Source organism: Brachionichthys hirsutus, unplaced genomic scaffold, assembly GCF_040956055.1.
Source record: "Brachionichthys hirsutus isolate HB-005 unplaced genomic scaffold, CSIRO-AGI_Bhir_v1 contig_694, whole genome shotgun sequence".
NCBI classification, from domain to species: domain Eukaryota; kingdom Metazoa; phylum Chordata; class Actinopteri; order Lophiiformes; family Brachionichthyidae; genus Brachionichthys; species Brachionichthys hirsutus.
Genome location: NW_027180389.1, coordinates 63,254 through 75,610, shown reverse-complemented (window position 1 = coordinate 75,610; position 12,357 = coordinate 63,254). Strand labels below are relative to the sequence as shown.

At 43.5% G+C, this 12,357-nt stretch overlaps 1 protein-coding gene across 1 annotated transcript; it reads right to left on the bottom strand.

Annotated features, from left to right (window-relative positions):
- Window positions 1–1,459: 1,459 nt before the first annotated feature.
- LOC137914479 (PI-PLC X domain-containing protein 3) lies at window positions 1,460–11,637 on the bottom strand. Its single transcript, XM_068758017.1, has 6 exons — window positions 11,535–11,637; window positions 4,025–4,281; window positions 3,658–3,831; window positions 2,921–3,096; window positions 2,398–2,499; window positions 1,460–1,616 (listed from the first exon to the last, which is right to left on the bottom strand). Exons 1-6 carry the CDS (start codon window positions 11,635–11,637, stop codon window positions 1,460–1,462), a joined length of 969 nt encoding a protein of 322 aa, XP_068614118.1.
- Between the last annotated feature and the right edge of the window lie 720 nt (window positions 11,638–12,357).

The window sequence follows — 12,357 nt, the reverse complement described above, 5'->3', positions numbered from 1 at the left end:
GACCATCAGTCGTGCGGATGTTTGACTATCTTTTCTTTTTCTTTTTTTCCCCTCCATGCATAATGTTTAAAACGTTACAATAAAAATATTTCCATTGTCTCTCTGGGTTCCATTTCAACTGTAGTCTAGCAAAAGTAAAGAATAAAAATATTATATTTAGCGATATACATCATGATATTGAGAAATGTTGATATTCTGAATGCATTCAGAAACATGAAACACCTAATAAAAGTAGACACCTAATAACTACAGATAGATCTTGATAAACACAAAGACCTCTCGACTGTGAGGTGACCTCTTCGACCTCTGTGCCCTTTTCTGACTTCTGACGGGTCTCCGAGTGGGCATTAATCAACTGATATTATGAAGGATAACACCGTGACACATTTCGTGATGACTCATATATATCCTGTACTACAACAGTAGGTAGACACACAGAGGAAAGCGTTCAGCAGACACTCTTGCACCCAGATGTAATCTATTTTTATACTCGCCTGTCACGACTACACACCCACCACAAAACCTAAAAAATCTGTCACGTTGGATTCCTGCACGTTAGAAATGAGTCGTGTCACTGATTGCACTTCTAGCTGTCCTACACAAATTACTGTGTGGAAGGTAACTTTTAGTTAATGCATGTTTTGAAAGTTTAAAAAAAAAACACTGACAATGTGAAAATTATAGTTCGCTTTAGGTGCACCAAAGGCAAAGCCCGCTTGGTACATTTTTCTCAGCTTACCCCAGCTCTACTTTCTCGGTTTGGAATGACTGAATCAGGGATTTCTTTTTTTTTTTTTTTTTTATCTACAATTGGTGTCTGATTCTTTCCTAGCGAGCTGACTTGACGTATTAATGGGCTTCTATTGAAAGGAAACAGCTCTTATTTTTCAGAAACCCGTGCAGTGATCTGACTTGGGATGCATGTTATTAGAAACAGTGCTAGCTACTTACACTAGCCTACATTTTAACTGGTTTACAGCTACACAAACTTTTTGTTACGCAAATTCAAAAACAACTTCTGGAAAACAGTCAATGTCACTAGAGTACCAGGAATGTTGGAGTAACACGTTAACCAGAAGATTGATATGCTCTGAGGAATTTACCTTGAGCGGCGTGGCGGGACTGAAAACGGCGCATCCGCTCCGTTGAACTAGCGGTTATTTTTTTACAGCCCAAATAAACATCTCACTTGAAGAAAACTATTCTGATCCCTAAATAGGAAGCAAACAAAACCTCATTCCCTTTGTGCTACAACCAGACAACACCGTCGCGTCGCTTCGCCTCAAACCAGACTCTCTTCCCTCAACCCCCTTTCGTCTTTTGACGTCTCACTCTCTCACTGTAGCCCTAAATAAAATGAAAGAAGCAGTGCAGCTCCCCTCCTGAAATAAATGCCAACGAGAAAAGAGCGAGAGCAAAGTCAAATCTGACTGTGCTCCCCGGCGCCCCCTGTGGTCTCTCAGGTGGCGTCATCGTCATCGTCATCCAGGTGATAGTTGAGGGTGATGACGGCACTGATAAATTCGCCGAGCTCCACAAAGTCAGCTGTGATAATGTTGATGCCGCTCTCCCCGGGTCGCTGCGATCTGATCCACTGCATCATGCCAGGTAAGGCCCTGGGAGGACACACACATCACGCAAAAGAGAGAACGGGAGGGGGGGGTGAAGTCACTAAAGATGTAGAGATGAACATGTACAAAAGGACGATTCACGGTCGACTGGTTGAACAGAGAGGGTCACGCTGTGCGTAAAGTTCACTGCAACGCAGCGAGAGAGTTCTGAACGCCAGACGCCAGCTGCGAGGATGACACTGAACACACCGGACACACTGGTTCACGCGACCCACGCACTGGGGAAGGGTGCAACTCCCGCAGAGGCATCGCCTAGTTTTATTCACTCGCCTCCTCCTCCTCATGCCGGCTTCCTTGTTCTGTCAAGACCGTGACTTGCAGCCCGTGCGGCGAAGCGAATGGAAGGAATTTTGAAAAATGCCTACATGAAAGTGGTGAACGCCTAGTGAGAGTGATAGTGAGGGCTGATGGCGGAGTTATAAAATGAATAATTCATGGCAGGAAAACGCACAGTTTTGCTGCCGAGGCTTTTGAAATTGTGACATTAAGAAGGAGTGAAATATAGACAAAGCTGAGGGTAAATCAGGAAAAAGGAAATCTGAACGGGAACTGAGAAAGGGAAAACATGTCCAAAAAAAATACCGAGCATACCGCATAAATTAGTTTTAAAGACGACAATTAGTCTATGTGTTCATGATCATACCCATGACTGCAGTATTATGTTTATTCTATAGCTTTCAGTGTCTGAGCTGATGAGTGTCTCATCAGCATTGTATTGAATGTGATTATAATTATTCTCATTCACGCATAAAACAGGCGTACGCACCTTTCTGTGATCGTCTCTCTCAGTCCACTAGCCACGCCCTTCATCACAGTGCTGGCCTTCGGGGTCAGAACCACCTGAGAGACAAAGAAGGTCCCCTTCCTCCTGTAAAGGACAAAAAAAAGAACAGTTTGGTTATGTTGCAAGTAATTATTTAATCTGATTATATACATAAAAAGATAGATTTGTGTCATATTTTTCAGAACAATTTCCAGTTACTGTCATCCAATTTTCTAAAATCTATGAATGAATGAGTTTTATGGGATAACGAATGTAATAATGTGTATTTCACGCCACTTCTCATGGCTATTTTGATGGAACAGCAAATTAAATTGTTATAGTTGGTGCCATTATGGCCCATCAAGGTCGGGTATTTAGACAATTGTGGCTCTGTCACAGATAAAACCTCCAAGTTCAGTCAATAAAAACAGAATTTGCGCAAATGGCATGACAGCATAAAGAGCTTTTGTCCCATTTAGCCTAATGTGTTAAAGACTCAGAGTGGCCACAGAGGAATAAGGCAGACCTGCGATCAGTGACAGAAGCCTGGAGAAACTGAATCAGCTTCTCCGGGTCCGTCGTGTTGGCCCAGGGAGAGGGCATCATCTGGCCTGGCCACAGAAAGGGCACCTCCAGGGCCATGGGGTGGTGGTAGAAGACGAGCACCTGATACTCCTTCTCCCACAGATACTGCAGAGTCACCTATGAAAAAAGAGGCAGGAGGTTATAGAAGGAGAAATGACAAAGGGAGAAAATATGTTGGGGGGGGGGGCACTGTAAAGGGGTTGCAAGAGAACAGTAGAGTATTGATAGAAAAAGGAATGGAGGAAACACTGACTCTATTGAAAGGCCTGCGCTGGAAAACAGGTGCAGAGACACACATGTAACTACAATCATAGCGTGGTGGCAGCGGAGTGGGACACAATGACCTCAGTGGGAGGGGGGAGGGGAGTGGAGATGCGCCAGGTAGCGCAAGGTGAAAGGTAAAAGCAGCATGATGACAAGCCTGAGAATGGCAGAGCTTTCCTACTCAATGCGGCAACAAGCCGGGACGGGATAACGGTCATTTGCATCTCGCGGGAGCAAAACCCGGGAGCAAGTGTTGTAGAAAACAATAATCATCAAGAGCCTCGTCTTCCTGCGTCTTAAAGGTGCAATAAGCATCTGAAATAGGTGTTTCAGCGTTTAACTTAATAGCTTTGTTTCTTACGCACACACACACACACACCCTTTGACATTTAGTGTTTTTGAATTGCACAGTACCTCTTGAGCGAAGACAACTGGGCAGAGTTTCTCGCCAAAAATCACTTTCAACATGGCCACCAGTTTTTCATGGTGCATGTTCTGCACACCGTAGAAGTGGTTGAAGTCCAGGAACACCACCTCTCGAGCGTGAGCCGACAGGAAACTACTGATCTGCTCTAAACCCTCCCGCACCTTAGAAACACAAATCACAACAGCATTAATCGTTTACTTCACGGCCACACAGGCTGTTAAGGACGTAAAGTCTCCGGACCTTGAATCACTTGCACGCACACATAAATATGCTGACACATGCAGAAGAGCACAAACATCACCGAGCAACCACAGGCGGCGCACAATATTGATTACTTCAAAACGCCATGCTGACCGTTGCACTGAAGAGCCCGTGGGCGAAGAAGAGCTCATTGTCGGGGTCACGAGGTTTGGTGGAGATGCGCAGGTCAAAGAAGCGGACCCCGGCCTCCATTTGGCTGGTGAAATTCATCGTCTGCGTGGCTAGCCACTTCCTCATGAGCTTCTTGGCCACTGTGCCAAAGACAGAAACAAAGTTCTGCACGGTCTCCGGCTGCTCGGGGCCCACCGGAGACGACTCGTCGATGTAGAAACTAAAGGAATCATGGGAACCTGGTGGAGACAGAAAAACGAGCCTTCAGGCAGCTTGTTTATTTCATTGGGGGGGGGGGGGGGGACCTGCTGTAAACCTGTTTGCACAAATGCAAATATACACTTTACAGTGGCTAGCATGGCTTCGTGTTTTCCCAGTGATTCAATTAATCCATATCAAAGCCAATTTAAATTGAAAAGTAAAAAATATAGATTTTTCTGCACAGTCATTTGATTAATACAACATTAAGTCGGCGTAGGAAGTCCATTATTGCTATGATCAATTCTCTGGCATAGAGGGCCCATATTATAAATATCCTAACACAACAGTAACATGGAAAGGAGACGCTGGTCAGATGATTGAATAAAGTAAGGAAATATATTGTTATATTTATTGGGAAATAGAGGAATACTGTTTTTACTAATAGATAAAAAATAATCAGCCTTATGCAACATCATGTCACTGGTGGTGGTTAGGGAAAATGAGGCATCGACTAATGTTTAATGTTGTATTATGTCAGTGTCAAGTGTTTAGTGGTTTGGATGAACCCGTCTTCAGAGAGCTGCAACACCAGAGGCTGACCGACCCAATTTTTAGGCACCTTTTGAAAGAACACTTCAACGGTGCTTTCTCTCCTCTTTTTCTCTCCAATTCAAATCACTCCCACTGTTTGAGAGAAAGAATCATGAGCCGGCTCATTTAACCAAAGCACATTGTGTTTCTCTGATGCATTTGATTAACAGAACCACACAAAATTAGCAGTTCTAAGATGATATCTGAAAAAAAAAAAATAGCTGTAAAAAGCATTGATGAAATTTAGTTTAGGGGCGGATCTTGGGCAGAGGAAGCACGGAATCAATTTTATGGAAGCCAGGCAAGGATGTGGAATCTGGGTCACAAATATAGAAAGGTGGGAGTGGGACCTTGATTTAAAAGAAAAATATTTTAACAATATTGTGTAAAAAATATAATGTTCTACCGCGCTGCACAATTAAGATGAGCTTTTATTGTAATTTATATGTTTAACACTTTTTACAACAAAATTCCATTTACAACCTAGTACAAGGGTGCCTTGCTCAGGGGGACCTCAGCAGTGCTTTGATGGTAAACTGGCCCCTCCCTAGCAAGCCGCACACATTCCACATTTAGTCTGGGCTGGGAATTGAACCGGTGGACCCACTGAGCCACTAAACAATGTGATGCTATGTGATCAAAATGTATATTTGAATTGAGTGACATGGCAGAGACATGTCTGACACCAATATGTAGCTGAGCTAACATGCTAATTTGACTGTGTAAAGTAGGATCTTAAACATGAATGAAAAATACATCCAGATCCACCATCGTGGAAAACCCTACTTGTGATGATCACTATTGAAGCATTAATGATAGACAGACACAATTTAGAAGGAATGAACCATAAAGGAATCAAATGATATTGATTTAGCATCCGAGTAAAGCAATGCAATCATCATGACATCATCACAGTGTGTGTGTTACACCCTGGGCACAGTGACGCAGCAATCGATGATCTGACACACTGATTGTTCTGTGGCAGAGGCCTGTTCGTGTATTAGTGGCAGTGCTGTCGGCAGCGGTACGAGCTCTCCAAGTGCTTTCGAGTTCCATTTGTGGCAACCATTGGATCAACTGTGAGTATCAATAAATGCATTCCTTGGTGGCACAACAATAATTTCATGTCTGACTGAGAAGCACAGAGGAGCTGAAATGTGCCTGAAACCTTTCTGTCAATTAAGCCGACAGTAATTCTTGCATCCTGCTCTCATCACTTCAAATTAATTTCTCATCCACTTTTTTGTCCGTTCATCACATTGGTTCACGCTTTTACACAAATAAGCACACACTCACACACAAAGGGAGACAGCGAGCCGGAATTAACCTCCAGTGCCGGGTCTCTGTAATCGGTCCGGAGAATAACCATAAGCTGGGCAGACAGCTGCATCCTCGGGCGGGATGCAAAACAGCCTCACTGCAGGCTGAAGCGTATCGCCAGGGTCACGGCATCCCGGAGTCTGACTTCAAGCAGCTACAACCGCTGGCTACGCTATCGTCTTTGAGAGAGGCTCTGAAGGTTGTGTCACACAATTACTTTCATTGCCCACAAAACTATAGCAGTTTATTTCCACACTCACTACTCGGTCTACGAAATGTCAGAAAATTTGAAATCACAATTTCCTAAAAGGCAAACACGGTGTCTCCAGCTGCAGAGTACAAATTTCACAACACTGTTGTAATATGTCTAATTGTGCGTAATTGTATGATGCACGCTTGCGACATTAAAGCTTCTTCTTCTTGTTCTGCTACTTGTTTCAGCCAATGTGCCAATTATTTTATATGATATATAAAAAAAAGGAAAGGAAGACATTCCTCGTGTCTGAAAGGCTGAAACTAGGTGATGTTCCAATTTATTTCAAAAGAAAAGGCAAATCTGCTGACAAGTGATCTTTGTGCACAGGAAACAAAGCATACGTATCTCATGTTTAATCATGTTTTCTGTCTCTCTACACTTTGTATAACAGCAAGGTGTTTTTCCAGCATTTTTTTTTTTTTAATGGCACAAAACCCATTTATTTGTGCAAATATGTTGAAGTGTCCTTTCCCTCTCTATCAAATGCATATCTCTCCTTGATAAAGACCTGCAGAGTTATTGTGTTTAGATCTCTTTGAATGACTTCTTCTTGTAAACTGAACTGAACTGTTCACTCTAAGGCTGTTTAATGGTTTTAAACTGTCCCAGCAGCCACACAGAACAAGACCTGAACAACAAGTGCAGGATATGAACTCTACTGCAACACAATCATAGCCTCTATTAAGGGCATTCGGGGTGTACACAGCCTCCCCCCCCCCCCCCCCCCCCCCCCCCTCTAGATGGATAGAGCATACCGGTAAGACATGACGAAGGTGTGAAGATCGCTGAAAAAGAAAAGCAGAGAGACAGATGATGCCTGAAATCAACGGAGGCAAGAATGTTGTGACTCATTTAAATACGATGATGGAGATAATGAAGGCAACGAGGAGGTTGTTGGTGGTGGGTGATGACTCCTACCTTAAAGAGAGGAGTGGAGAGAGGAATACAACAGGGAGCAAAGGAGCTAAATGATACCGAATGACGGACTGCATCCTCTCTCCTCTGCGCTTTCCCTGCGTGGATCTCTCTATGTGATTATATTGTAATTATTCCACCTACTTTATCCATCCCTCTATTGTCTGAACTCTGATCGCCTGTCCACTTTCACTGTCTTCCCATCTCGCTGCTCTTTTCCATACAACAGTGCTCATATGCTTCTGACCAAATTGAATCATTAAAACAGAATCTCTACACTATACCTCAGGTCCAGACTTTATTTGCTTTGAGTTTCTTATTCCCTGCCTTTCATTGGCTTTCAGATACCAGATTTCATGCCCTTTTCCAGTGTTTATTAGGGCATTCGATACCATTCAACTTCCTCGTTGAGCAACTGAAGTGACAGCGGAATGATTCTTGAGAGACCGATGGACAGATTCAGCTAAAGGTCCCGCACGGGTCTTCCTTTTCCTCTACCTGCAGGGACTCCACAAGTCTGAAGACGTCTCTTTGGCACTGACTCGTTTTCATTAACTGCAGGGCCATCTTTATTTATTACAATACACATGCATTCCCCCTGGAAGGACTAAAAGGTATGATAGTCATCCCTTAACTCTGGTGAAGCCTTAAACTGTTACCATGATTCTTTAGAGAGAATAAGTACTCAGCATCTTCATCTCCACCACTTCTAGCTCCACCCCCTGTCTTTTCCTCAGAGCCACTGTCTCTATGCCGTCCATCATGGCTCTATTCCTTGTAACTTCACTGTTCCTCCTTTTCTAGAGCAGACCTCCACTTCTCTAAATTATCCTCTACCTGCTCTCACTGCAGATCACAATGTCATCTGCAAACATCATATTCCAAGGGGCTTCCTGTCTCACCTCATCTGTTAGTCTATCCATCACCATGGCAAACAAAAAGGGTCTCAGAGCTGATCCCTGGTGCAATCCAACCTTTACACTACACTCACTGTCTATTGTATACTTAATGGTATAAAGCAGTTTGTTAAGAAATGCTTCAGGCATCTAGGTCTGAGCACCCTGATGCTGAGTTCATACTCAGTGTGCAACTATGTTGACCAAAAATACACTCAAAAAAGTATACACACAAGTATACCTGCACATTTGTAGCTGTCACTCTGCTAGTAGAGAATCTGGTCGACCGTGCAGCTCGTACACGCTGATACAACTGATGCCAACACTGGGCTTATGAAGCTTTGTAACATCTTCACTTCTGTCCCACTCAGCATGCATTTTTTTCTTCCTCATCTTCCCTCTGAATCCAGAATGCGGCTTACACCAGGTTTTATTAGCCCAATAACGATGACTGAAGTTTGAGCACTTTTCTTCAGCATTTGTAAACACCTCACGGATTGGCTTTGACTTAAATGATAAAATGAAATCACATTTTTCTGCACATTATGTGCGTGATGTTCTTTAGCTCTCTCCCTCTAGAGCTACTGAGACCTGATACATCGATTAGCACTTTGAGGAGAAGTAGAATAAGCTTAAACTCAAAGTAGTCAAGCCAGACACGCTTGCTCCGAGCACCATCTGCTGGAGTCATTCATTCTGACTGGAAAAAGAGTAATTGTAAATACATTTTGTTGAAAATTGCAAGACCAGTTAACCCAAACAGCATTTAGAAATCTTGAATGCCTTTAACTATTGTACGGAAATATAGGACTCAGACATTTGCTTCTACTCCAAGTTGTACACCTGCAGGAATAACATTTTTTTAAAATAACATTAAATTGACATACTAGTGAAATTCTCATGAAATTCTGCCATTACTGTCTCCCCACTAAAGCTTGTTTCACGGTGACGAAGCCACAAACAATCTGACATTATCTCTGGCAGCACACCTTTCCCGGCCACCATGCAGTCAGTCCGTTTTGCAGCACTCACCTAGCAGATCTAACAATAGCCACAACAAAACAGATCTGCTTGAGGAAAGGAAAGCAGTGCCTGCCCTGCTCCCTCCTTCGTTTCCTTTAATGGCCTCCATCTTTGATTTGCAACCACTTCCTTTCATTTTCCACTCCTGCCCATCCCTTCGCCCGTTCCCCTGTTTGTCATTTGATAGGTATAACTACACACGAAGGGACTCAATTGGCAGCAGTCGTGAGGTGATGCTGCCTGATCAAAAACGAAAACCTCATCTAAATCTGACTGCGATCAATTACGGTACCTCATATCAGCCCTTCTTTATGGACAAATATCAGTCAGGCATCCCAAAGCCCTGCACAGGTTGAGAAGTCATGACATTTTAACAGAATTCAATTTCAAGGTCTGTCTATTGATAAACGTATTGTTACATAGAGTCCATGCTGTATGAAGGTTATATCTTTGATTATATGATAATAATAATACATGTTATTTAAAGGGGCCTTTCTCGGCACTCAGATTATATATATATAGTTTTAAGCAGATGTGTTTTGAGATGTGATTTGAAATGTGGGAAAGAATCGATGTTTCTGAGTTGGGGTGGTAATGAATTATATAGCCTGGAATATATGTGTGTGTGTGTGTGTGTGTGTGTGTGTGTGTAGCAGGTGTTGTACCTTGACAATCTATAATGTCTTTTGTCTGTAGCCACATATGGTATTTATTTATTTACCCGGATATACAGTTGCTGCTAAAACATGAACGTCAGATTATAATTAACTCCTCTCTGTCAGAAGGAGACCATAACTTTTATTTATTGCCAGTCATACAGATAATTATGTGTACTAATGAGTACATCAGGGCAATAAATGCCATACTGGCAGCACTCTAAATGGGGATCTTTTTTGTTTTCTCTCAACAGCTGAGAAATCACCAGGCATCACATCGACACTACGTGAGACTCCAGACTGACAGAACTCTTTGACCAGGATCATGGAAGCCGCTGGCTATTGAGGCATAAACAAGCAGGATCGTCAAGTAGGAATCTAAGGTGATGAATGAAATAATCATCCATTCAGGTGGAAAGTCGCATTTACTCGTCATCTACCCCAGATTAAAATGAGACAAATAGATGTGACATAACGCACTAATGAAAGAAAGTAAGAACATGGTTGTCACTAAATAAGAGATTGTTAAATGCTCTGGAATATGACATTTATTTCAACAAGGCTTGTGCTAAATGTACACAGAAAGTACACAGAATCGGAGAATGTTTTATTTGCGGAATCTGCGCCAGAATGGAGGATAAGAGGTGTGGTTGGGCTGTAGGGGGCGGGGCCAAACTCAAGTAATGACAACTAATTAAATGCAACAGATTATCAGTATGGATTAGCTGTAGCATGACACAGCACATGATCCAATGAAATCACAAGCATGAAGTAAATCAGGATGCACGTTTGTCCTAAAGCTGATATTTGATTCGAAAGAAAGGGACACTAAATTCCTGACCACATCCTTAAGAGCTGTGGTCAGTGCTGGTGGACGTGCCACGCCTCACTGGACTCAGATGCCATCGATGCACATGGCAAGCCTAAACCCGCGGTCCATCGGGGCAACAGCCAGAGAGTGAGGAAGAGAAGGGGAAGGAGGTGGAGAGCACATGTGATTAAAATACAAATGATTATGACCAGGCAGCGGATATGGAACCAACTGGCTGCTAATAAGCCATTCCATCAGTGATGGGCTTCACAAGCAGCGTTGGAACCGAGCTTATTGAGACCTGTGCACTGATTGGCTGAAGGTCCAACAGCTCATTTTCTATGAGACGCAGCATGTTAAATGTGGATGCACACATTGGACTCATCCCACTCAACATTCTCTTCTCATTTGGCCACCACCCCGGTGCAAAGAAGTCACACACTACACATCACCGAGCAGCGGCTCCTCTGTCTGCTGTCTTTGCTCTGGCAGTCGCCATTCTCCTCCTTTGGGGAAACTGGGAGAAGCCACAAATCATCCCGGTCATATTAATAACACCCTTCAGACGGCCGACCACAACTGAGCCAGCGTGCACTCCACTTGCGCAACAGGTCTGGCCAATTGTGCGTTTAAGGTTTACCATTGCATGACAGCAGAATCTGAAATTGCAGGAGTTGCACGGGGCATAAAGAAAAGCACCAAACTTTCAAATATTTAGCCTACTGACGCAAATGCTATGTATTTATCCCTTTACGCATGAGCGAGGCTACATGAAATCCACGCGGACAGAAACACGCTCCTCACCAGTCACACTGGGACCTACCGGGAATAGCCAGGTTGGTGAGCGGAGTCGTGTGCATGCTCCGGGGTAGACTCGCCATCCAGTCCGCGAACCGCAGGTCGCTTCTCCCGTGAGACGCAGCCATGCTGTCGCTGTGCACAACGCGCCGTTCTCCCGGTGCTCAGTGCGCCTTCAGTGCGCCTTCAGCTTCTCTCTCTCTCGTCACACACGCGCGTGCACACGCACACACACGCGCGCGCACACATCAGAGCGCCAGTCAGTCCACGCCTCTTGAGCTGAATCTGCGGGTAACACAATCATGACTTCTTTCTTTTTTTGACAGATCTAAATATGGAAACATTCCGAGGAAAGCTTCACGGCGATGACACTGCGAGGAGCACATTTCACGTTGCCTTCATTATACAACATGAGATTATTTCTGTGAAAGAGACATAACCATCGGTGGGGTTTACACCCTTTTTTTGGGGGGGGTAATAATCATTGTTATCGGTGATGGTTCTGAAGCAGCTTCGTGGGACTGTTTAATGTTCACGTTAACAGGTGACGCTTTATTGAGGTGTTGCTTTCGGGGCGTGCGCGGACAACATGCGTGAGACGAGACTGCTGGCCGTCTGCTTGAGCTCGCCATAATAATTCACTGGTTACTTTTATATTCATTAATTTTTTTACACATTGGACTTAAATAAGAAACAGGATCCTAAAATAGAGCATAGATTTTTAAATATAAATAGCATTAAATATGATTGAGCCAAACGTAGGATCAGTAGGTTTATTCAGTGTTTCATGTTGTATACTTCTACGCCATATTTGGTTGTTTGGTCTGCGTTTACCTCCAACCTATTAC

Excerpts from the sequence above, each read along its gene's own strand:
- LOC137914479 (XM_068758017.1), bottom strand. The coding sequence starts at position 11,637 with ATGGCTGCGTCTCACGGGAGAAGCGACCTGCGGTTCGCGGACTGGATG. Across the intron at positions 2,500-2,920 it reads GCTTCTGTCACTGATCGCAG|GAGGAAGGGGACCTTCTTTG; the intron begins GTCTGCCTTATT and ends TGTCCTTTACAG. Across the intron at positions 1,617-2,397 it reads AGAGAGACGATCACAGAAAG|GGCCTTACCTGGCATGATGC; the intron begins GTGCGTACGCCT and ends GTGTCCTCCCAG.